The 26,758-nt window shown below is 42.2% G+C and overlaps 3 protein-coding genes across 3 annotated transcripts; all 3 read left to right on the forward strand.

Moving 5' to 3' along the window:
• Positions 1 to 1,109: 1,109 nt before the first annotated feature.
• LOC119497970 (odorant receptor 131-2-like) lies at positions 1,110 to 5,739 on the forward strand. The gene is made up of 2 exons (XM_037786437.1): positions 1,110 to 1,414; positions 4,972 to 5,739. The coding sequence occupies exons 1-2, from the start codon at positions 1,265 to 1,267 to the stop codon at positions 5,737 to 5,739; spliced, it is 918 nt and encodes a 305-aa protein (XP_037642365.1). The 5' UTR covers positions 1,110 to 1,264.
• Positions 5,740 to 15,642: 9,903 nt separating this feature from the next.
• Positions 15,643 to 19,167, forward strand: LOC119497964 (odorant receptor 131-2-like). Its single transcript, XM_037786423.1, has 2 exons — positions 15,643 to 15,792; positions 18,400 to 19,167. The coding sequence occupies exons 1-2, from the start codon at positions 15,643 to 15,645 to the stop codon at positions 19,165 to 19,167; spliced, it is 918 nt and encodes a 305-aa protein (XP_037642351.1).
• A 2,877-nt stretch (positions 19,168 to 22,044) lies between these two features.
• LOC119504147 (odorant receptor 131-2-like) lies at positions 22,045 to 24,877 on the forward strand. The gene is made up of 2 exons (XM_037796248.1): positions 22,045 to 22,200; positions 24,089 to 24,877. Exons 1-2 carry the CDS (start codon positions 22,045 to 22,047, stop codon positions 24,875 to 24,877), a joined length of 945 nt encoding a protein of 314 aa, XP_037652176.1.
• Positions 24,878 to 26,758: the final 1,881 nt, after the last annotated feature.

Genomic DNA, 26,758 nt, shown 5'->3' on the forward strand with positions numbered 1-26,758 from the left:
GGCTGGGGGGATAGATAGATAGAGAGAGAGAGAGAGAGAGAGAGGGAGATAGAGAGAGAGAGAGAGAGAGAGATAGAGAAGCAGCCACAATAGTAGCCTAGCAGTTGTAATAGCTAATATAAGTAGGACTGATAACACAAAACCAATAGTGGTGGATGGAAAGAGTGATAATACAACTATCGGAATTGATGTCATTGGGTCGTCCCAGACGGGCTTTCAAGTGGAGCTTCCAGCTGTCTCAGTCCACCATACATCTGGCTAGCTCGCCAGCACTGTCCAGCATCTCTCCTCAGTACGTCCATGTGATAAGAAGATAAGACAAGTTTGGTTAAAAACTCTATACAGAATAGACTATTTGAGAAGACATGACAGACTAATTCTACAAAGATGATTGATAGCAAAACAATGAATGCATCTGCTGTTTAAAGGACATTGAATGTCACAACTATGACCAAATTTAAACATCTAATTAACTGATTAATTTCTTACCAAATATAGATATACAGTATATGCCATAATTTTTAAATTCTTAAAAATGATTAAATGAGTTCACCTCATGTTCTGTTGGATCCTACATATTAACTTCTACATTTCAAATTTATTCACTTCAATTTGAAATAACAACACATTGATTTTCATCTTTCAAGTTGACGCCCTGAACCTGAGATGAGCTTCTTTTTCTTACTATTGGACAAAAATTACTGTTCACAACAACAATGTCCAACTGTTGCTTCAGATATTTTGGTCGTAAAAATATAAAATTTGATTATCTATGATTAATACAGGTAGAATTACTGTAGATGAGTAAAAACTAGTACTGTGGAAATTGTCATGATCCAGTTTAAATAGTGTAAGTCTCGGAATCTCTACTGCATCATAATTTAATGTGAAGTGATGCTGTTATAGAATAGAATCATGATTTCAAACATAAGTGTGTATGTTGTACTTGCATTTTAGAACATATTCTAACAATGCTTCCCTATTTATCAGGAAGTCATTCAACTAAAACTTTTTCCTCAGTTTAACAAACGTTATGTGTTGATTTTAATCATAATAATGTTTATAATAGTAAACAACACATAAAACTATCATATTAATAATTTAAAGAATAGTTAGTACATAATAATACGTTTTTTTTGGGGAATCTGTGGTTTTAAATCTGAGGACTGTGCATGTTGTTGTGATTGTCTCACATGTGGATTAATAATGCATTTCCTTTAAATCATTGTCCATATTTACTATCCTGTTTTCTCCTTTGTTAGAGATGGGCGAGTCATCTGTCAATATGACCGTGGTTATAGAGTATCGAGACTCTTTTACTAAAGCTGTGACCAAGAATGTGATTGTTGTGGTTCTCGGCATCTCCATCAACTACATCAATGCAAGCCTCATCCACACCTTTCGTAAACACCAGGTAGGACATTCCTTTCATTACATGAAAACACTGATGATAGATCAATACGTTCTCATCCCAACTCGTCACATACCGCCGCTTTTTCACGCCGCTTGGCGTCACTTTAGGATTAGGCAACAAAAGCACTATAGTTAGGTTTAGGAAAGAAATACATGGTTGTGCTTAAAACTACTACGTTTGTACGGTGAAAATATCACTGGGACACAACATGGGGCACGAACAGACGTCTTGTGTTTGTTGGACCCCCCACCTCGCTCTTTAAACTACTTCACCACACTCCTGGCATATTATCCCTGAGCGTTTACTGTTGCCGCGGATAGGTTTACATTATAGTTAATGGAAAGCCTGCTGCGTTTCATACCGACGCTGAAGGGTGCTGTGTGTGGCGGTACCGAACGCCGACGGCCATAACAGAACCTCAGTATTTAATGCGGGCTGGATAGATTTACTGAAGAAATATGCTAAGAAAACATATTTAAATTAGTGAGTCAATGTCTGTTACTAACAGCAGAACATATTTAATGTCAATTAAATAAATACCTGACACATTTAAATAACATGTATAGCCTTCTACATTTTTATTTTTACTATCTATTTAATCTTCATACAGGAGGTTCTGTTTCATAATTATTATATTGATCACAATATTGATAATTTTCTACCACAGTATATAATCATATCACACAATAGCACTATATAGTAGGACTGGGACAATTCATCTATCTCCTGATTCAATACTATCACCATGCTTGAGCGCTGATTCAATATGTGTTGCGTTTTTCAAGTATTCTGATTTATTGTGATTGTTGTTGACTTGTTTACCACTAGACCATGGGAAAAAGTTGAATCATACACTTCTAGGGACTTTTACTTTGGAAAACCTCTAAATGAATCCAGTAAAAATGTTTGATTTTCAACATGTATGTAGTCAGAGATGTCCTGAAGTCAAATCTATCAGTCATTGTCAGGAATTAATTATTAAATCTTTTCTCACAAATTAGTGGTATTTTCTTAATAAGACATGTAATGTTTTATACTTCTGGTGAATATAATCCAATCAATCTTATTTCCATAGATGTATTTTGTATATACAGTTCCAACACCTTATTTTGAAAGTGGACGTAGTCCCACGTATCTACTTCCTCTAACTTCTCCAAGGTGGTCTCTAGCTCTCCCATCAGCTCCGTTCTCTTTATCCATCCATGGTCAGCTCCATCTGGGCCGTTTGAATGCAGAGAACATAAATGTCAGTATATGGGTGCTCTACAGTTGTAGCGTCGGCCCATTTTACCACAGAGATGAGAGCGACGGCCGGCTGGACCGCACGTTACCGCGATACGATAACGTTTCCTGTCCATGACAGAGTTCGTTTTCTTGGTAATGTGTGAAACCCAAAGTGTTTCCATCCTTTACTGCAGCCATTCTCAACCAGTGTGCCGCGGCCCACCGGTGTGCCGCAGAGCGCCATCTAGTGTGCCGTGGAGACAGTGGTACTAGATTATTTTTTTATTATTATTTAGCAAAGTGAACAGGTAAAACCTAAAGGAGGTAAGATGCCAGCTGCTGTAAAACCAAAGCCTATTGAAGGAGGCTGAGACACGGGCGGACACGGGTCTTGTATTGGGTATAACACATGCGCAGTGTAACTGGAGCTGCGGTCGTGCGTTGCGATCGGCTCAATTTCGGCGAGTGCAGAGCAGATATTACTGCGCATGTGCGGTACCCCGAAGGCGCGTTGATTAAGTGTGACCTAACCTCCTTTAATAGACCTCGTGTAAAAACACCAAACATCATCAGGTAGAGACAAACGTGTTTGCCACTGTTAGCTAGCTAACGTTCTCGGATGCAGTGAGACAAAATGGATCGGTTTTTAAAGCGAAAAAGTGATGTGGGAGACAACCCTGCGCCAGTAAAAGCTCCGAAGCGTGTGGTGAGGAAATATGACCCTGAATACATTAAATTAGGATTCGTGCTTTTTGAACTGAGAGAAGAAGTGCACATATTTCTGGAAGAGCAGCACTCCCCTCTTGCTGAGCATTACACTGATGGTAACTTTTGTGCAAAACTGGCCTACTTATCAGATATATTTGACCAGTTAAATCAGCTCAATATATCAATGCAAGGAAGAAACAGCACAGTGTTTTTGGTTTCAGACAAAATTGAGGGCTTCAAGAAAAAACTTATTCTGTGGAACAGAAGAGTCAAGTAGGGACGATTTGACGTGTTTTCACTCCTAAGTGAAACTTTGGAAGCCACTCCTCATGTCAACATATCCAGTGTTATAACCCAGCATTTGACTCAGTTGTCAGGAAAGTTTACAGACTACTTCCCAGAAGATGCACGAGATGGAAACCTTTGGAGTTTGGACCCTTTCGCTGTGGATCCTGCTTCAGAAGACATAGCTTTCTCCACTGTGTTGGAAAATGAACTGATGGAACTATCAGCAGACAGCAGCCTGAAGCTTCAGCTCACACAAGTAGACCTTGCTTCATTCTGGATACTGGCTGCCAGTCAATATCCCTCTCTGTCAAAACGGGCAATCAAATTTCTGTTGCCTTTCACCACCACCTATTTATGTGAGTCAGGGTTGTGACTATCACAAAATCAAAGGCAAGGAACAAACTGAAAGCAACCTTGAATGCTACTCTGCGTGTCAGCCTCTCACCCATCCCACCACGACTTGATCTCATTATTTCCCAGAGGCAAGCCTAAGTGTCTCACTGAGGGTAAGCAGAATATGTATTTTGGTCATTACAGCTGACAGTGGCATAACACATATCTACAGCCCAGTTTATTATTTGTTGTATAAACATGTTAGGTTTTTTACTCATTTATTTGGGAAGGTGGTCCTTGGAAATGTTTTGACAATCACAAGTGGGCCTTCAGTTGCAAAAGGTTGAGAACCCCTGCTTTACTGGATGTGTAGTGTTTACCATGCTGGATTTAACACGGGAGGATGCACGTCGTATACAACCCCTACTTTATAGTACCATATAAGGAATTATATGGAAATTTATAGATTTAAACAAAACAATGGTAATATGTGCTTTTGTTAATTAAATCCTGCCAAAGTACAGAGAAAAGTTTTTATTGTCTCTTGGTACATGTTGTCATGTCCAACCCTAATCTGTGCTGGATTTAAAAGTATTCATAGTTTAATGATTTCACAGCAGATTGTCAGAAATGGAACAAACATCAAGTTAATGTTAGTGTTGCTATTCGTTCTACTTGTACAGTTGAACAATGGGTTTCAAAGTGGGGACTGGGGACCCCCAGGGGTCTTGAGAGGTTCCAGGGGGTTCACAGCAAAAAGGGGGATCATTTATTTTCACTATAATCCCATCCATAAGTAACACAATAAAAGAAAGTATGACTATTTTGGTCATAGGTTTCATACATTTTCTGTAAAGGCAAAAAGCATGTCAGATGGGAGACCCTCGGACTGAATCAAATAGTAGTCAGTGGTCTAATTTGTGTCAGTTTACAGGTCCTTGACCTGAAAGGTTTAAAAAAACACTGCTCTAAAACAAATCTTCACTCTTTTTTCCAACCGTCAGATCTTCTACATGAATCCACGCTACATCCTTTTTATTCACCTGGTGATCAACGACATGATCCAAGTGACGCTGACGGTCCTGCTGTTCATCATCAGCTACATCCTCTACAAAATAAATGTGTCCATCTGTTGCGCCTTCATCCTGCTTGTTGTTTTCACCTCTGAAAACACCCCTCTGAACCTGGCTTGCATGGCGGTGGAGTGCTACATCGCCATCTGCATCCCCCTTCGCCACATGCAGATCTGTACCATCAAGAGAACGTTAATGCTGATTGGTTTAATCTGGGCGATGAGCTTGTTGTCTGGTCTTCCTGATCTGTTCTTCACTTTGGCCACGGAGCCGTTGGACTTCTTTCACTCCCGAGTCTTCTGTGTCAGAGAAACTGTCTTCCCAAATCCCCTCATCATCAAGAAGAGAGATATAACCTATATTGTGTATCTGGTTATAGTTTGGGTTGTTATCGTTTACACTTACTTCAGAATTCTGTTCACAGCACAAACAGCTAGCAAAGATGCTAAAAAGGCCAGAAACACAATCCTCCTCCATGGGTTTCAGGTGCTGCTTTGTATGGCAGGATACACAACACCCCTGTTAAAAGAGGCTCTGCTGCAATGGTTCCCAAAGAATTACCCAGACTCCCTGTTCGCTTGTTACATTATTGTACAGGTCCTTCCACGATCCATTAGTCCAATCATCTATGGCTTACGAGACAAGACTTTCAGGATGTACCTGAAAAGGTATCTGTTATGTAAAATGAGCCCGCAGTAAGAATCAGTTCATGGATTATAATACCGAGGGCATTCAGAAACGTCAGATCCTAAAACTTGACTTTAATGTGTTCAAGTTAGAAACTACGTGTTTGGTCAAAGTTGAGTTACTGAGACTTAATATGTTCATTATTGTGAAGTTTATTAAATTGTGGAAGAAATAGTTTAAGCAAAAGTGTGTTAAAATAAGGGCTGAGCATCAAACCTCAATACTTTTTTGGTACCAAGTATCATATCTACCGATACAGTAGGTGGCATTGAACACTTATTCATATTCTTAATCTTTTTTTTATTTAACTTAACAGCTTCTGGTTTAGCAGGCTGGTTTGTGATGCATTTTTCACTTACATTATAATGATTGTTCAATGATTTTCCTTCCAACCTTTTATATTTTTCTTTCCGACTCCTAGAAAAGTTTTAAATCTGAAAAAAAGTTCCTATAGAAAAATATGCTCATATATCTCAACGTAAAATAATTAAGATATTGTATTGTCCTTCGGCAGCGGTATCAACACATTTAACTGTAAAGAGAGGAATCTCTATCTGTACGTGGGTATGTCCCTCGTATATCTCGAGAACCGCTCATCTGCCTTAATGCTATTGCAACCACATTTGGTAGATATGTGTAGATAGGATGTCTGAGTGACCATGGTAAACGGGGTTCTCAACAACGCTGCAAGCAGCACTACTGGGGGCCGATCAATCGGCCCGGTCTGGACGGGCATGCACTCCGAACAGGCACTGCACTAGTCTATCTGAAAAGAAAGGAATCTCTGTCTGTACATGGGTATGTCCTTTACATATCTCGAGAACTGTTCATCTGATCTACTTCACACTTGGCAGGTGTATTACTGGAGACCCCATGGAGTGCAGTGTCGAATATGGTGCAATTCGGCAAGATGGTGGCGCTAAAACAATGAACTTTACATTTTGTCCTGTAGCTTTTGAACCGTAAGTCTCGAAACTAAATTCTTTTCCTGGATTTTTTTACTGGACAAATCCAGTAAAGTTCCTGCATTCAAATATTTATTTCAAGTGAATACTGAAAGAATCCTGTGGGCTCACCACCTGTGGGAGGAACCGCTGGGGTTGGGTGCGCTGCCACATGGGTGGCAGTGAAGGCCAGGGAACTCGACGGACCAGACCCGGGTGGCAAAGGCTGGCTCTGGGGATGTGGAACGTCACCTCTCTGTGGGGGAAGGAGCCGGAGCTTGTGCGGGAGGTGGAGCGCTATCAGTTAGATCTGGTGGGGCTTGCCTCTACGCACAGCCTCGGTTCTGGAACCATACTCCTGGATAGGGGTTTGACTCTATTCTTCTCTGGAGTTGCCCTAGGTGTGAGGGTGCCGGGCAGGTGTGGGGATACTCAGAAATCCCCAGATGAGTGCCGCTAAATTGGAGTTTACCCCGGTGGACGAGAGGGTTGCCTCCCTACCTCTTTGGGTTATGGGGGGAAAACTCTGACTGTTGTCTGTGCATATGCACCAAACAGCAGTTCGGAGTATTTGGCCTTTTTGGATACCCTAAATGGAGTCCTGTATGGGTCTCTGCCGGGAGACTTCAACGCGCATGTGGGCAACAATAGAGGCACCTGGAGAGGCGTGATTGGGAGGAATGGCCTCCCTGATCTAAACCTTAACGGTCGTTTGTTACTGGACTTCTGTGCTAGTCATAGACTGTCTATAACGAACATAAGGATGCTCATAAGTGTACATGGTACCAGAGCATCCTAGGCCAAAGGTTGATGATCAATTTTGTGATCGTATTGTCTGATCTGTGGCTGCATGTTTTGGACACTCTTTTGAAGAGAGGGGCGGAGCTGTCAACTGATCACCATCTGGTGAGTTGGGTCAGAGGGTGGGGGAAGACTCTGGACAGACCTGGTAAGCCCAAACAGGGTAGTGCGGGTGAACTGGGAACGTCTGGAGGAGGCCCCTGTCCAAGCGATCTTCAACTCACACCTCCGGCGGAGCTTTTCTGGCATCCCTGTGGAGGTTCGGGGCATTGAACCCGAGTGGGCGATGTTCAAAGCTTCCATTGCTGAAGCTGTGGCGGTGAGCTGTGGTCAAAAGGTCTTGGGTGCTTCAAGGGGCGGCAACCCTCGAACACCGTGGTGGACACTGGTGGTCAGGTGGATATGTTATCTCGGAGGACTCCGGAGGCAGTTGCAAAGTACTGACAGGCCCGAAGGGCAGCAGCCACTGCTGGGAATTAGGCAAAGCAGCGGGTGTGGGAAGAGTTCGGAGCAGCGAGAAGGACTTTTGGTTGGCACCAATGTGCTTCTGGAAAACCGTCCAGCACCTCAAAAGGGGGAAACGGGCAACCATCCAAACTGTGTACAATAAGGATGGGACACTATTGACCTCAACTGAGGACGTATTCAGGCGGTGAAAGGAGCACTTTGAGGAACTCCTGAATCCGACTAATACGTCATCTATTGTAGAGGCAGAGCTGTAAGCTGATAGGGGATCATAATCAATTTCCCTGGTGGAATTCACTGAGGTAGTCAAACCACTCCACAGTGGCAAAGCCCCGGGGATTGATGAGCTCTCGATCTACCGGCCAATCTTTGTTCCTCCTCTCACCTATGGTCACGAGGGCTGGAAGAACTAGATGCGGTTACAAGCGGAGATTATATCTCTCCACCTCGGAAAGGGAAGTTTGGGGAGCTGTTTGCTGGAGCTGTTGCCCCCGCGACCTGACCCCGGATAAATGGTTGAAGATGAGAAGAGATGCAATAAATAGTGAAAGAGATGTATTATCAGGACAATGTCACGTGACCGTTGCGAGGAGATGTAGTAGGCATAGACCATCGCTCCGCAGAACCCCCGCAGAGTTTAATGATATCTTCATACTTTAGCAAACTTTTTAAAAGTTTTGGTCGCCTCAATTGATTTCTAAACACATTTCACACACGCTGATGGCGGCGAACACAAGGAAGATGGCTGGTAAAACGTCGGTAACTTCTCGTTCAGCTGACAACGAGGAGTTGGCTGAGCTAGTTAAGCTAGCAGTTTCAGAAGCTATCAAGGAAGCTATCCCTGGACTTGTGGAGGACGTTGTCGCTCAACTGACAAGTAAGACGCAGGCTCTGGTGGATGCGCAAGCTGCTGTATTTTGTGGCGAGATGGTTGTCATAAAAGCTGATATCTCAAAGTGTGTGGATTATATAGAGGAGAGCGAAAATCGCTCGGTGGAGTGGGACAGCCGGCTCGCTGTATGTCGCGCCCGGTTAGAGGACAAGATAGCTGACATGGAGGACAGGTCACGCAGAGATAATATCCGTGTGCACGGTGTGCCCGAAAACGCAGAGACATCTCATGCTCTTGCTTACCTGTCGGATGCCATCCCACAGTGGTTTGGGTGTTGGGTCCAGTTGAAATCATGCGCGCACACCGCGTAGGAGCTCCCAAGGAAGACGCAAATGGCAAGCCTTTCTCTCGCTCATTCATCTTAAAGCTGCTGCATTTTACCGACAGAGACATGATACTTAAAGCCGCTCGGAGCACCGCCGTGGAAATAGGAGGGAAGACCATCCGCTTCACCCCTGACTACAGCCCGCATACTTTCAAGCGCAGATTGGCCTTCTCCAACACAATGGACGCTCTGCAGAAACTGGATTTTCGTACTTTTCTCATCTATCCAGCGAAACTTAAGGCAACAGGTGGAGGAGTGACCCATCTCTTCAACACTCCACAAGAGGCGAATAACTTCGTGCACTCCTTAAAAGAATAGAGCCTCCACTCATTCAGGTAACTTGGCTGGATAGCTCTGTGTGAACTATAAGAAGTGGACTGTAAGATATAAGATATGGCATATGCAAACTCATTACTGGTTTGCATCTCTTTTATTTAAGTATCAGTTTTTCTTTGTTTCTTAATAAGGAAAGCCAACTTCAATGTTGTGCTCTGCTCTGTTCTGTATGCTGTGTCTCTAACTAGGACAGGCTGGCTTTGGACTTTTGCAGCAATAGATATCTGACACGATGCTAATTGTGCTATAAGCTACAAGCCCTAAGCTTGCACTCTTTTTGTTCTTAAAACTCAATACTTATACAGTACACTTGATTAATTTAGTTTAAATCTGCTGTGTAATTAAAACGACTAAGGTATGATACAATTGTTTCTATTATGGGGAGGGAAGGGGGGCTGCTGTACGCGATGGTGGCAATAACGCCGCAACATGCCACTCGAGGATCACGGGTCCAGCTGATGGGGAAAACTCCGACTCCCTAGGAGGAGTCAGGGAGTTTTTTGTTTGTTTGTGTGTTTTTTATAATTTCACTTTATTTATTAACATCATTATTATTATGTATATGTGTGGGGTTCTTTTTTTTTTTGTTATTATTTTTATTTGTTATGCTCTCATGTTGTTTGGAGAGTGGCGGGTTTATGGCGACTGGGGTTTTTGGGATGGGACTGATCTCTTTCATTTCTCTAAATTCATACAGTGGTTGGATCACTGCATTACTTGGGGAATATGCTATTTTTTCCTCTCTGATTTCAAATATACTGTAACATATGTTAGTTATTTTTAGTCAACATGAGTAATATACATGTAGTCAGCTGGAATGTAAACGGGCTGAATGGTCAAATTAAGCGCACGGCCTGTTTAGACTTCCTGCGTAGATTACGAGTGGATGTTGCCTTCATACAGGAATCTCATTTAAGAACGGCAGATGTTCGTCGTTTTTCGAATAAACACTACTATGTGGCTGCATCTGCATCGGTAGATACCAAAACCAGGGGCTCATTAGTAGTACTGAAACGTAATCTCTCAATTAATATAATAGGACAATTTGGTAGTGAGGACGGTAGGATTTCTTATATCAAGACTAATGTATCTGGGCGTAAATTCGCTTTTATTTCTGTTTACGCTCCATCCTAATATGAACCAGAGTTTTTCCCAAATTTAACAGCAACCTTACTACATCTTCAGGATTTCTCACTTGTTATTGGTGCAGACATGAATTCTTTTCTAAATTTCACATTGGATAAATCTGCTCAGCGTATCACGTCCACCCAGTTACATACATCTAAAGATTTTCAGAACTTCATATCAGCACTTAATCTAACAGATTTATATCGAACGATCAATCCTACATCTAAACAATATACTTTTTACTCAGCAAGACATCAAAGTTTCTCTAGAATAGATTATGTACTAGCTTCACCTGCATCTTTCTCTGAAATACATAGTGTTGTAATCAAGCCCTGCTCTCTATCAGATCACAGTATTGTCTCAGCGCAGTTCACACTCCAGGGCACGCCTCCCAGGGCATCACGATGGCGCTTTAATGTCTTGCTTCTCAAAAATGAAGAATTTTGTGTCTCTCTTAGGGAAAAACTAAATACCTTTATAGGTTTTAATGTTGGCTCAGTAGACGACCCGAGATTCTTATGGGATGCCATAAAGGGCTGTATTAGGGACTCCTCAATTGCGTTCTCCTCTCACCTTCATAAAAGCAAACTTAGCAAGATAGCTGAACTGGAGAATCTTCTCGCTCAGCTTGAGGCTCAACAACAAGTTACACATTCAGAGGTGTTACAGGGGAGTATAGTGGTGACAAGAGCTGAACTCAACTCTTTGTTGAGACGTAGAGCAGAGTTTTTGATGCACAGGACCAGAAGAACATACTATTTTAATGGAGCCAGACCAAGCCATCTTTTAGCTTTAAGATTGAAAAAACATGAAAAATATTCAATTATTACGGCCATTAAAACACCTCACCGTACTTTGATTGACCCTCGGGATATCAACACTGAATTTAAGAACTTTTATTCCACCCTTTATAAATCTGAAATCTCACTTGATACAAGTACATGTATAGGTTTTTTTCAAGGACTCAATCTGCCTTCTGTATCTGACAATGACAACGAAGTGCTCAATACCCCCATTTCCCTAGAAGAGGTAAGGATGGCTTTGAGTAATATGAAGAAAGGCAAATCCCCAGGTTTGGACGGAATTCCACCGGAACTATATCTTACTTTTTGGGATAAACTAGGCCCACTGTTATTGGATATGATTAATACAGCAATTGACAAGGGTAAATTTAACATAAGTGCCAACACAGCCATAATCACAGTGCTTCCCAAACCAAATAAAGATTTGACTCATTGCGGTAACTTCAGACCCCTCTCCCTTCTGAATGGAGATATTAAATTATATGCTAAAGTACTGGCAACCCGATTAGAGGTACATCTTACAAAACTGATACACAATGACCAAACTGGTTTTATTAAAACTCGTCATGCAGCTGATAATGTACGTCGTCTGTTGCACATTATCCATGCAACGGGTAGTATTGACTCTCCCTGTTCGGTCCTATCGTTGGATGCTGAGAAAGCGTTTGATAGGCTAGAATGGGACTATCTTTGGGCTACTTTAGATAAATTTGGACTAGGTACACAATTCATTAACATGATCAAAGTTTTATATGCAAATCCTTCGGCAATGGTCATTACTGGCAATACTTGCTCCGCTCAGTTTCCAATTTCTAGGGGAACTCGCCAGGGCTGCCCCCTTTCGCCGCTACTATTCGCTCTGTCCCTTGAACCCTTGGCGCATAAAATCAGACAACATCCATTAGTACATCCCATCACTTTTTGTAACACTGATCACCGGATATCATTGTATGCTGATGATATCCTTCTTTATTTAGGTAACACAGGTCCTTCTTTACCACATTTGCTTTCCACTTTCGATTCGTTCAGCTTGCTATTGGGATATAAAATCAATTGGACAAAATCAGCATTGATGCATTTAAATTCAGTTATTTCTCAAACCCCCATGCCCTCCCATATACCAATAGTTAAGTGTTTCAGATATCTTGGTGTTGATATTTTCCCCTCTATATCTTCCATTGCACTACGAAACTTTCAAAATATATACAATTGCTTAGAGAAGGATTTCGAACGCTGGGCAAATCTCCCAAATTCACTCCAAGCCCGAATAGCAATAGTTAAAATGGATGTACTCCCTCGTGTTAATTTTTATTCTTCTATGATACCTCTTGCTCCTCCTATTGGGTTTTGGGAAAAACTTCATACGTCAATCTCCAAATTCATATGGAAAGGAAAGAGGCATCGTTTAAAATTGACAACTCTCCAACGAGACAGGACACAGGGAGGGCTGGGTCTACCAAACTTTAAGGTGTACTTCTGGTCCTTTGTGTTACGTCCTCTCTCTACATGGCTCAACCCAAGTTCTTCAGCCTCTTGGAGACCAATTGAGGAAAATTTATCGTCGCCTCATAGACTACAAGACCTAGTGTATTCCAACATACCACTGAAAAAAGCCAAATTACGTTTAGGCCCTATAATTTCATTTCTACTTGTAACCTACCGTACTGTAATGAAGCAGACGCATGCAGATCTTAAATGGCACAATCATTCACCAATTTTCAATAATTTCTCCCTTCTTTCCGGCAACATACCTTTTTCATTTCCACAATGGAAGACCAGGGGAGTAAATATATTAAAGGACCTGTATGGTGATAGTGGCTTACGAGCCTTTAACAATTTACGCGCTGAATATGATCTCCCGGGCTCATCGTTTTTTTTCTACTTGCAGTTGAGGTCAGCCATGCGGACATATGGTGTACCATGGGGATTAACGCTCCTTACACACCCTTTTCATAAAATATTGGCTTCAGTGGGATTAACACGAGGGATGGTCTCTAAACTTTACACATTTATTTCTGTACCATGTAAACATTTATCAGTAGAAGTTGCATGGCGTAGGGACTTAACCGATATAAATGACGAAGAGGTTTCCTGGGACACGGTGTGGAAAAATTTGTGTGGTACATCTAAAAATCCAGATCATCAATTAATACACTATAAATTTGCCCACAGGATGTACCTCACCCCTAGAAAGCGTCACTCTATGAAGATCATTACATCTCCCAATTGCGATCTGTGTCCATCTGGTGCTCTGGGTTCATTCTTGCATATGTACTGGAAATGCCACGCTGTGTCTCAATTCTGGAAGCAAATATCTCTCACCTTAAGCGACATTCTTGAAGTTAGGATTCCACTCTCACCTATTTTATTTTTATTAACTGATGACTCCTCTTTAAATCTGTCTTTGCAACAGAAATTGAATTGCAACGTATTTTATGGGCTGGTCTTACTGCAGCCAAGAAAATGCTGGCTTTAAGATGGCAACCACCGCACTCCTTGACTAGACAACAGTGGGCTAACTCGATGTTAGAAATTATCTTGATGGAGGGGTCCGTGGCCCGAATGCACGGGGCCAGCGGTAAGACCCTCAGAGCGTGGGATGCAGTTTACAATCTAGTTAAAGATAAAACATAGCGTGATCGACAGTAACTTTGACTTTATTTTTTGTTTTTTGTTTTTTGTTTTGGGGGAAAGAGATCAGGGGGGTGGGGGGGGGGGGGGGTATTTAGGGGTCGCCTTGGGAAGGGAGGGGGGACATAGGGTTGTGCATTAGACCTGGAATGAGGGCTTTGTATATGTACCTGTGTATGGGGGGAGGGGGATGTATAAAAGAGATAAAATGAATGATATGTAACATCTTTCTCTATACCTTTTCAATAAAAAAGAATTGATCACAAAAAAAAAAGGACAATGTACTTAAATGTACATAATGTCTGTTCAAGGTGGAGATTTTAATTCTAATATGATGCTGGATAGTTTAATGAATAAAAATTAGGGCTGTCAAAGTCAACGTGATAACGCATTAACGCATATTTGTTTTAACGCCACTAATTTCTTTAACGTATAAACACAACTATTTATTTGTTTGTGCAGGTTTAGCGGCCGCAACAGCGCACAATCTGTTTCTGAATACCCCCACCCCCCCCACCCCACACACACACAAACACACACATGCAGTATCTAAATATACGTACGCACACCCCAGCCAACCAAACCACATATAAAGTCTTAGCTTTTCTGAAGCAGCATGTGTGTGTCCTGGTCTATATGGTGTCCTGGTCTATGTGGTGTCCTGGTCTATCTGGTGTCCTGGTCTATGTGCATGTGGTAAGGTATGTACTGTCACTGTAGAAATAAATGGAGTATTGAAACCACAGTGAATAAACTGCGTACCAGTTCTTTCATGTTGCTTAGAACTGTTCTGTACCTGGTACTGTGTTCTGACACTACTGACATATAAACTGTATATAACCGTGTTGGTTGGTTGTGTATTGTCTATGAGAGATTTACCCATACAGGCCTGTTGTGGTGAAGTTTACAGGTGTATTTTATGTTTAATGTGACTTTTTTTTAATGTTACAGGACATTTTATACTTTGAATTCTCTCATCCTGATTGCCAGAACACATAGAATTCACAACTATTACCTCACAGCAACAATGTCCAACTGTTGCTTCAGATATTTTGGTCGTAAAAATATTAAATTTGAATATCTATGATATTATATTAAATTATATTAATACAGGTAGAAATATTGTAGATGAGTAAAAACTAGTACTGTGGAAATTGTCATGATCCAGTTTAAATAGTGTAAATCTCGGACTCTCTACCGCATCATAATTTAATGTGAAGTGATGCTGTTATAGAATATAATTATGATTTCACACACAAGTGTGTATGTTGTACTTGCATTTTAGAACATATTCCAACAATGCTTCCCTATTTATCAGGAAGTCATTCAACTAAAACTTTTTCCTCAGTTTAACGAACGTTATGTGTGTTTTTTAATAATAATAATGTTTATAATAGTAAACAACACATAAAACTCATATTAATAGTTTAAAGAATAGTTAGTATATAATAATACATTTTCTTCTAGGAATCTGTGGTCTTAAATCTGAGAACTGTGCATGTTGTTGTGATTATCTCACATGTGGATTAATAATGCATTTCCTTTAAATTATTGTCCATATTTACTATCCTGTTTTCTCCTTTGTTAGAGATGAGCGAGTCATCTGTCAATATGACCGTGGTTATAGAGTATCGAGACTCTTTTACTAAAACTGTGACCAAGAATGTGATTGTTGTGGTTCTCGGCATCTCCATCAACTACATCAATGCAAGCCTCATCCACACCTTTCGTAAACACCAGGTAAGACATTCCTTTCATTACATTGATCACCTTAAATTATTGATATAAGTAAAAGTTTAACTGTCAGAAGAACACTTCTGAAACTGATGTGACATGATCAGCAATAGTGTTTTACTCGAGAAGACGTATTACTCCATATAAAAACATTCCACTTGCAGTTGTTCGGTGGTGTTACAGAGTGGTACATCTTCCCTCACAAACAATCTGTGATGAGTACAGACACCTGCTTGCAGAGAGCACATTAAAGGGGAACAACAGCAGTTTTAAAATACGTTACTGAATGTCCAATCAGTGCTGATGGTAAATGTAGTCCAGTAAAGAAATTCCCCAGTGCTGTTATATTGACATAGAAAGCTGATCTCTCCTGCTGTGGAGCCGTGCCTACATGTACCAGGACGCATTGCCCGCAATCGGCGAGTTCACTACGTATGATAAATAAACAAAATTAACTCACAAAATGTCAATAGAGGAAATATTCTTACATATAAACAGAATAATACAACCATTTACCTTCTGAGTTTAAGTTTCTCTCTTACATCAAACTAAGACATCGTAAAACACACTTCATGCAAACTGGAGAGAATCAAAATAAAACTCAACAAAACCATTAGTCTGTTAGTCTATCTAGTTTCCAACAATCAGCAATTCTGGTTTGGTTGAAATAAATCCTCAATTCACGAAGTAAGATTTGAAAATATGCCGGACTGCTCTACAAGCTTTTTTCCCCTCGCTGTATCTCTCTGCTTGTTGTCGGCTTGTATGGCAAACCATTAAATTAGCTAAATCCAATCACAAAAATCACCCTGCTGGTCTTGGTTGTGTTTTCCAGTTTATACTGGAACTCCTGAATCCGACTGATATACCCTCTATTGTAGAGGAAGAGCTGGAAGCTGTAGGAAGCTGACCGGGGTGGTGGTTACCCTATTCAAAAAGGGGGACCAGAGAGTGTGTGCCAATTACAGGGGTATCACACTACTCAGCCTCCCTGGTAAAGTCTACTCCAAGGTGCTGGAAAGGAGGTTTTGGCCAATAGTCAAACCTCGGATCGAAGAGGAACAATGTGAATTCCGTCCTGGCTGTGGAACAACGGACCAGCTCTTCACTCTCGCGAGGATCCTGGAGGGGGCCTGGGAGTATGCCTATCCAGTCTACATGTGTTTTGTGGACTTGGAGAAGGTGTATGACCTGGTCCGCCGGGAGATGCTGTGGGGGTGATGTGGGAGTATGGGGTGAGGGGGTCACTTCTCAGGGCCATCCAATCTTTGTACGCCCAAAGCGAGAGCTGTGTTCGGGTTCTCGGCAATAAGCCAGACTCGTTTCCGGTTGGGGTTGGCCTCCGCCAGGGCTGCAATTTGTCACCAATCCTGTTCGTGATATTCATGGACAGGATATCAAGGCGTAGTCGGGGGGAGGTGGTTTTGCAGTTCGGTGTGCTGAGGATCTCATCGCTGCTTTTTGCAGATGATGTGGTCCTGTTGGCATCATCGGTCTGCGACCTACAACACTCACTGGATCGGTTCGCAGCCGAGTGTGAAGCGGTCGAGATGAGGATCAGTACCTCTAAATCTGAGGCCGTGGTTCTCAGCAGGAAACCGATGGATTGCCTACTCCGGATAGGGAACGAGTCCTTACCCAAAGTGAAGGAGTTCAAGTACCTCGGGGTCTTGTTTGCGAGTGAGGGGACTATGGAACGTGAGATTGGCCGGAGAATCGGAGCAGTGGGGGCGGTATTGCATTTGCTTTACCGCACCGTTGTGACAAAAAGAGAGCTGAGCTGAAAGGCAAAGCTCTCGATCTACCGGTCAATCTTCGTTCCTACTCTCACCTATGGTTATGAGGGCTGGGTCATGACCGAAAGAACTAGATCGCGGGTACAAGCGGCCGAAATGGGTTTCCTCAGGAGGGTGGCTGGCGTGTCCCTTAGAGATAGGGTGAGAAGCTCAGTCATCAGTGAGCGACTCGGAGTAATGCCGCTGCTCCTTTGCGTCAAAAGGAGCCAGTTGAAGTGGTTCGGGCATCTAGTAAGGATGCCCCCCTGGGCGCCTCCCTAGGGAGGTGTTTCAGGCATGACCAGCTGGGAGGAGGACACGGGGAAGACTCAGGACTAGGTGGAGAGATTATATCTCCACACTGGCCTGGGAACGCCTCGGGATCCCCCAGTCAGAGCTGGTTAATGTGGCCCGGGAAAGGGGAGATTGGGGTCCCCTGCTGGAGCTGTTGCCCTCGCAACCTGACCTCGGAGAAGCAGTTGAAGATGAGTGAGATGAGTGAGTGTCAGAACCTTAATTCAGAAGGTGTACGGATGTATTTTTCTGTTTAGGTGTAAGAATATTTCCTTTATTGACATTTTGTGAGTTTATTTAGTTTATTTATCAGACATAGTGAACTCGCTGTTTGCGCACAATGCATCCTGGTACATGTAGACACAGCCGGCATGGCTTTCTCTGTCTGAAATTTCTTTAGTGGACTACATTTACAATTAGCACTGATTGGACATCCAAATAATAGGTGGCAGAATGTCTCTTTAATGTAAGTGGTGCTATTCATGTATAATACTGTTTTACGTGTACTTTTGAACAAACCTTCACTCTTTTTTCCAACCGTCAGATCTTCTACATGAATCCACGCTACATCCTTTTTATTCACCTGGTGGTCAACGACATGATCCAAATGACGCTGACGGTCCTGCTGTTCATCATCAGCTACATCCTCTACAAAATAAATGTCTCCATCTGTTGCACCTTCATCCTGCTTGCTCTATTCGCCACTGAAAACACCCCTCTGAACCTGGCTTGCATGGCGGTGGAGTGCTACATCGCCATCTGCATCCCCCTTCGCCACATGCAGATCTGTACCTTGAAGAGAACGTTAATGCTGATTGGTTTAATCTGGGCGACGAGCATGTTGTCTGTTCTTCCTGATCTGTTCATCACTTTGGCCACGGAGCCGTTGGACTTCTTTCATTCCCGAGTCTTCTGTCTCAGACAAACTGTCTTCCCAAATCCCCTCATCATCAAGAAGAGAGATACGACCTATATTGTGTATCTGGTTATAGTTTGGGTTGTTATCGTTTACACTTACTTCAGAATTCTGTTCACAGCACAAACAGGTAGCAAAGATGCTAAAGAGGCCAGAAACACAATCCTCCTCCATGGGTTTCAGGTGCTGCTTTGTATGGCAGGATACGCAACACCCCAGTTAAAAGAGGCTCTGCTGCAATGGTTCCCAAAGAATTACCCAGACTCCCTGTTCGCTTGTTACATTATTGTACAGGTCCTTCCACGATCCATTAGTCCAATCATCTATGGCATACGAGACAAGACTTTCAGGACGTACCTGAAAAGGTATCTGTTGTGTAAAATGAGCCCGCAGTAAGAATCAGTTCACGGATTATAATACCGAGGGCTTACAGAAACATCAGAATCCTAAAACTTACCCAATGATGTCCTTTACTTTGTTGATTTCAAGTTAGAAACTATATGTTTGGTAAATTGAGTTACTGAGACTGAATTTGTTAATTTTTGTTAAGTTAATAGTTTAGTTAATTCACACCACCCTATGAATAAGCACCGAAAGAGGTGTGTAACCTCACCCAGAATAGGGAAATCGGGGCCCCCTCCTGGTGCCAGACCTGGGAGGGGAGCTCGCCGGTGAGCGTCTGGTGGCCACGCCTTGGCCCATGGGGCCCGGCCGGGCAGAGCCCGAAACAACTACATAGAGCCGCCACCCTGTGGGCCCCCCCCCTGTAGGGCTAGGCATTTAGTCAGGTGCAGTATGAGCCAGGCCGCAGGCTAAGGCGGGGATCTAGGCGTGCTGATCCCAAGCATCGCAGACTGGCTCCTGGCACGTGGAATGTCACCCCTCTTGCGGGGAAGGAACCGGAGCTGGGGTGGGAGTTGGAGCAGTATCAAGTAGATATAGTTGGGCTCATCTCCACGCATAGCTCTGGTTCTGGAACCAAACTCCTGGAGAAAGGCTGGAGTCTCGCCTTTTCAGGAGTAGCCCAGGGTGAGAGGCACCGGGCGGATGTGGGCATACTGATATGGGGGGCCCGGCTGAGTGTCGCTGTGTTGGAGTTCTCACTGGAGAACTAGAGGGTTGCCTCTCTGCGGCTGCAGGTCGCTAAGAGCAAGTCTCTGTTGTTTGCGCTTATGCACCAAACGGCAGCTCGGAGTACCCGATCTTCTTGGAATCTCTGGCTGGCGTCCTGGAAAGGGCGCCGACTGGGGACTCTATAGGACTTCAACGCCCTTGTGTAATGCCAGACGGGCTTGACACTAGACACAACTTTGTTTTTTGTTGTGCTTTTGTGGAGTTTGTGTTGGAGTCTGAGTTGTGGTGGCGGCCAGTTGTTTGTTGGCGTTAGCGGACTCCATGAACATTAGCTATGGTTGCACACTGGTCGCCCTGTAACGGAGCTGAAAAAAAATAAAGGCACTTGCGAGCGCAGATGACGTCACAATCAGGGTCTGAAATTAGCACCCGCCAAATGTGGGTAAATTGTTGGCAGTGGCAGGTGAAATCATCAGGACATCCGCCACTTTGGCAGGCAGGGAAAATGCTAGTGATAGGAATAGAGAACTGTACTTGTCCGCTTTCTTGGCATCTCATGTCTCCGTGACTATCGATTCCTCTTATTGATGCTTTCCCACAGTTACGCTGCACAATGACGCAAAAGCACGCCGTATCATGTTTCAGTTTGTTTGATCGGAGACACGGCGGAGAGAAAAAAAAAAGCACTCAACAGCGTGGTGCTACTAAACCTGAGGGGATGCACCCTATTTTTACCTGATAAAGCGACACTGTGAACAGCAAACCTGTGTTGAAATCAGCTGGAGTAGAGTTAGTAACGTTAGCTGTTGCCAGCCGTTAGCAGCACAGTTCTGACTGGTAAAATAGCGGAGCTACTAACGTTAACGGAGGTTCCACTGAGTTATTATTATGACACGTTCATGGTCTGCTCAGCAAAATGCTCATTGGGTGAAGGTCAATTACAACGTTATCGCGATCCTTCAAATGCAATCTCGTAAAATTACGTTTTTGGTGAGAAACTTGAATAAATCCAGTTGTTTGAAGGAGATGTTTTCACATCAATAAAAAATAGATATTAGATTAATTTTGACCTATTTAACTTCATAACAACTTGCCAAGATTTTTTTTGATCAAAACAAATATTAATAATCATAATCATTAAATTGTGTGTTTTTATGCAAATAACCATTATAAATGACAATAACAAAGTACAGTACTGTGTACATTACCCTCCTTCGAACACTGTAATTTACAATGCATATAATGCTTTTTTGTGTAAAATATATCGAACATTTAATGACATCAGATCTAGAAAGTTATTCCTTCATTTAGCGCAGAGATTTCAAATGTGGCAGATAAAATTTCTGAGTGGCAGACAAAAATAAATACTTGTCTGCCACAGAGGCAGGAAGTGAAACAAGTTAATTTCAGACCCTGGTCACATCTGTTGGATTTTCCCGGAAAAAACGGCCCGCATTCTTCATATTAAAAGCAGTTTACACGCTGAGAGAGGAAACATAGTTGTAGAAGGTCTCATTTTTTAGGTTAGGTTACAACCTGTTCACACATTGGCAATAAAAAACAATTCAAAAACATTTATATGTGTAAAAACGTACGTACAGTCCCTTTAAGTGTATCCGTGTCTGTGAAGTCAAAGACAAATTAGACAATAAAGATGTCTATTATAACTTTTTTTTATGTGTGTTATTGCTTTTAAAATCACTAATAGACCACGAAGGGAAGAGAAGGAGGATGTTGATAACAGAATGGTGACAGCGTTTCGAGGTGTTTCAAAACAGTGAATTGTTTTCCAAAGCATGTAGGAGTTTTTTAATTTCTTCCTTCAGAGTTCATTCAGCTGTAGAACCATCCCATGTTGTCCACTGTGGTAAACTGTGTACACATAGTTAATACCAGGCTACATCTAAAAATACACATCTACTACGTCACACATGGTGGGGGTTTGTTTCATGTCAGAAGTGTGCACACGCACTTGCTGTTTAAAAAAACTCCACCAAGTACCATGATGTTAAATCCGATTCATCTCCGGATCAGACTCTGCTATCTGAGGTCAGTATGTATTTGTTTGCTCCACTTGACTTCTAATAATTTCATTAAAAATGAAAAAAGTCTGAATATATAAGCATGGAAAATGATACATGTGGTATTTTACCATCATATATGTTGTCTTCTGCTTTAACAAGTTGATCAGATGCTGCCATGAATGTGACACCAGGGGAGAGCAACGTGACAGGAGCGGCGAACTACAGGAGCACGTTCGTTATGGCTGTCAGCAAGAATGTGATCGTTGTCGTCCTCGGCATCACCATCAACTACATCAACGCCACTATGATCCACACATTCAACAAGCATCACGTGTGTGGAATTATATTTCTACTAAAGAGAAAGTTTTATTAGTTAAGCAAGGAAAGAAAGTTGGAAATATCTCTCCTCCCTTTAATTTTCTCTCTTTTCTTTTGTAGCTGCTTTTCTCCCAAACAGCTGGTTTTAAAAATATAGTGTTCTCCTTCTGGTTAATATAACAATTGTCAGATTATTTTTGCATCAACACTTCATTTTCTAGCTCCTGTAACCTGTCTTATGTCAATTTTATCCTACTACAGGTTCACATGTGTAAATTGCATGTTTACTTGGTTTAATTATTTCATACTTGAATACCAAAGGCACTAAACATCAATTTAGTGGACAGGTAGCTATGTTGGAACAAAAAAAAAAATAATTATTCAACTTGAAGCTTCACTACCATGTTTTATTCTATAATAGAGAGCAACATTACAAAAGTACAGTCATCTTCCAGTGACTGCACGAAGAGAGTCTTAATGCAAGAATGACAAAGGAGCACCAATATCACACAACTTGTGTTTTGGCATTTCTATGATATGTCATATTTATTTGAGTCATTTTGACAAATAATTTAAGTTTGTGCTCAAAGTTAAAAAAAAAAGAAGCTTGTTATTAAAATGTGAAAGGACATAGTAGGACTATAGTAGAAGCTGCAGGTCAAAGGTCATCCTCCAAGCTGCAGGCTCACTCATGCTGGTTTGAGTCTGAGCAACTTGTTCCATCAGCTAACTGAGGGTTTTCCTTTTATTTTTAGTTTAGTGTGTTTATTTTCACAGCAGTGTTTGTGTGTGCGGTGAACAGGTGAAATCAGCACAGTGAAATTACACAAATCCCACCGTCAGAATGAACACAACACACTGACTGTTTATCTCACTCTCTCTCTTGTTTACCGTCTCCTCCTGCTGGAGATAAATTAACGGAAAGCAGGCGATACCGGAGGTTTGTGGGTCTCTAACAGGTCTGAACGTCGGGGAGCACAACTTTCATCCCAATAGAAAAACCAGCGCAAAGTCCCGTTGTGGGTGGCGTGCGGCGGTGCGGCTCCTCAGTGCAGCAGCCGGCCGCCTTGCCATGGGTAGACGGTGAAGAAGAGAGCCAGACAGAGAGAGAGTCGGTGTTGTTGAGATAATTCTGGTCTCATTAGTGGTCTGATGAACAGAAAATTCATCTAAACTGGGTTGAAAAATGATGCAATGATGCTATACAGTACAAATCGTATATTGTTTTTCTTCATAATTTTATAATATGTCTGAGAAAAATGTTGATATTCCCAACGCCCTCATCTTCTTCCTCTGTCATCATACCTTTACTGCATTGTTACCTACTTGATAGCTTGCTAAATCATTATCCTCTTTGACCGACAGCATGGTTAATATTGTCGTTGCTTAGAAGCGGTGTTCTTCACAACTTAACCACTTGAATGCAAAGAATGTCGTGTACACGACTTCCCATGTTGTAAACACGAGCTCACCAGTTTCATCTGAAGGCACCATATTAACCACACCACCATTCTCCGTTTGCAAGAATGCATTTTTTTTTTCTAAATAATTGCAATTCCTCTACTCACATAGAATTGTTCTGTAAGCAACACTTCCACATAAACTTTAACTTGACTTTGACAATATGTGAACATCATGTTATAGCCAGTTGATCCAATCTGAATAATTCTGTCACTAAATGTAATGTCACTATCACAGGGGTTTAAGATAAATGCGACTGACGCATATCAAGTGGTACAAAACGAGTGCTGATGGTAGAACAAACATTGAGGAGACAACTAGTCATTACTGTTAGAAATATTGGTGTAGGTGTAATAACGTACATTTTAACAATGTGTCTGTATAGCATGAGATGTGTAATATACGGCAATCTAACCCCCAATTTTTTCTGCTCAATTCAGATCTTCAAGATGAACCCTCGATTTATCCTTTTCATCCACCTGGTGGTCAACGACATGATCCAGCTGACGACCAGCATCTCCCTCTTCATCTTCACCTATACCTTCCACACCATCTACGTCCACCTCTGCTGCCTCCTCATCTTGCCAGCCATCTTCACCACACAGAACACCCCCCTCAACTTAGCTTTTATGGCAGCAGAGTGCTATATCGCAGTCTGCATTCCTCTCCGCTACAACACCATATGTACGGTCAAAAGAACATATATTGTAATTGGCGTAATCTGGACGATGAGTTCGCTGTCCGTGCTGCCGGATGTCTTCATCCTTTTGGCCACTGAACCTCTGGAGTTCTTGAATAGCAGAGTGTTCTGCCACAGGGAAACTGTATTTAGGACCACCTACAGTCAAAAGAAGAGGGGAGTATCCAACATATTGTTTCTGGTCATGGTTTGGCTCACTCTGTTCTACACGTACTTCAGGATTATGTTTGTGGCCAAAGCTGCTAATGCAGATGCTAAAAAGGCCAGAAACACTATCCTCCTTCATGGCTTCCAGGTGTTGTTGTGTATGATGGTTTATGTGCAGCCACTGTTAAATCAAGTGCTCACATACCATTTCCCAAGTTTTGTTGTCTTAATTCGCTTCGTTTCCTTTATCATATACCAAATCCTCCCTCGCTTTATTAGTCCTATTGTGTACGGGTTACGAGACACAACGTTCAGGAAGTACATCAGAAGGTATCTGTGTGTAGTAAACTGCCATCCAAAGATGGCACATCTTAGGAAATAACGTTTATCCTCATGCTGTCGGTAAATGAAGGTCATCGTTGTATCCAGATTAATTATAAGGCTGGGCTCTGAATACAGGAGTTTAAACCAAATGTGGTTGCATCACACAAACGAGGAGAGTGGTTGCAGATTATCAGATCTAGAATTGATTACAGCCAGCTGATCAGTTTACCAGTAAGATACATGACAAACTAACCTAAACAGTTGGACTACACACCCTACTGCCAGCTTTAGTTTCAGTCTTGTGTAGCCGAGGGTTACGCTGCTCCTATACTTTATGAAGATAATAAATTAGTAACACAGAGGCTCTGTAGTCTGCAGCCTCGTCAATAACAGCGCATCACAGCTTCACGTCTTCCGTTCCTTCACAATAAACTCCCGGGACACATACACTGAAACACGGCTTACTAGAGGAACTAAAGTCAGTCACAACTCAACTATATAACTTACACGTGTTTACGGTTAGCTGTTAGCCGCTGAGCTAACGCGCTCTGCTTGTGTAAACAGCAGCAGAGGATGAGAGACAGCGGACAGCGCAGATTGAAACGTTGCTTTCCTCCATGTTTAACCGTTTCATCATGTTTATGCTTGTTGAACAGGTGTAATAATGTATCTTGGCTTTACACTTGCAAAGTTTTATTGCACTTACATAGTTGTCAACTCGATATCTACTATATCACTATCATCCAGCGGTCTAGCAGCGGTCTGTTATACGTAGCAACGGTCTGTTATACGTAGCAACGGTCTGTTATACATAGCAACGGTCTGTTATACTTAGCAACGGTCTGTTATACTTAGCAACGGTCTGTTATACATAGCAGCGGTCTGTTATACGTAAAAGCGGTCTGTTAAACGTAGCAACGGTCAGTTATACGTAGCAGCGGTCTGTTATACGTAGCAACGGTCTGTTATACATAGCAGCGGTCTGTTATACGTAAAAGCGGTCTGTTAAACATAGCAACGGTCTGTTAAACGTAGCAACGGTCAGTTATACGTAGCAGCGGTCTGTTATACATAGCAGCGGTCTGTTATACGTAGCCGCGGTCTGTTATACATCCCAACGGTCTGTTATACATAGCAACGGTCTGTTATACATAGCAACGGTGTGTTACACGTAGCAACGGTCTGTTATACGTGGCAACGGTCTGTTATACATAACAACGGTCTGTTATACATAGCAATGGTGTGTTATACGTAGCAATGGTGTGTTATATGTATCAACGGTCTGTTATACATAGCAGCGGTCTGTTATACGTAACAGCAGTCTGTTATACGTAGCAACGGTTTGTTATACGTAGTAGCAGTCTGTTATACATCCCAACGGTCTGTTATACATAGCAACGGTCTGTTATAGATGGCAACGGTCTGTTATACGTAGCAGCGGTCTGTTATACGTAGCAGCGGTCTGTTATACGTAGCCGCGGTCTGTTATACGTAGCAACGGTCTGTTATACATCCCAACGGTCTGTTATACATAGCAACGGTCTGTTATACATAGGAGTAGTCTGTTGCACGTAGCAACGGTCTGTTATACATAGCAACGGTTTGTTATACATGGCAACGGTCTGTTATACATAGCAACGGTCTGTTATACATGGCAACGGTCTGTTATACGTAGCAACGGTCTGTTATACATAGCAGCGGTCTGTTATACGTAGAAGCGGTCTGTTAAACGTAGCAACGGTCAGTTATACGTAGCAGCGGTCTGTTATACATAGCCGCGGTCTGTTATACGTAGCTACGGTCTGTTATACATCCCAACGGTCTGTTAAACATAGCAACGGTCTGTTATACATTGCAACTGTGTGTTATACGTAGCAACGGTCTGTTATACATAGCAGCAGTCTGTTATACGTAGGAGTAGTCTGTTACACGTAGCAAC

This window comes from Sebastes umbrosus, chromosome 1 (assembly GCF_015220745.1).
Source record: "Sebastes umbrosus isolate fSebUmb1 chromosome 1, fSebUmb1.pri, whole genome shotgun sequence".
Lineage (NCBI taxonomy): Eukaryota > Metazoa > Chordata > Actinopteri > Perciformes > Sebastidae > Sebastes > Sebastes umbrosus.

Bases quoted from the DNA above. Each gene is read 5' to 3' on its own strand.
- LOC119497970 (XM_037786437.1), top strand. From the start codon at position 1,265: ATGGGCGAGTCATCTGTCAATATGACCGTGGTTATAGAGTATCGAGAC. The intron at 1,415-4,971 runs GTAGGACATTCC...TCCAACCGTCAG, and splicing joins ACACCTTTCGTAAACACCAG to ATCTTCTACATGAATCCACG.
- LOC119497964 (XM_037786423.1), top strand. From the start codon at position 15,643: ATGAGCGAGTCATCTGTCAATATGACCGTGGTTATAGAGTATCGAGAC. The intron at 15,793-18,399 runs GTAAGACATTCC...TCCAACCGTCAG, and splicing joins ACACCTTTCGTAAACACCAG to ATCTTCTACATGAATCCACG.
- LOC119504147 (XM_037796248.1), top strand. From the start codon at position 22,045: ATGAATGTGACACCAGGGGAGAGCAACGTGACAGGAGCGGCGAACTAC. The intron at 22,201-24,088 runs GTGTGTGGAATT...TGCTCAATTCAG, and splicing joins ACACATTCAACAAGCATCAC to ATCTTCAAGATGAACCCTCG.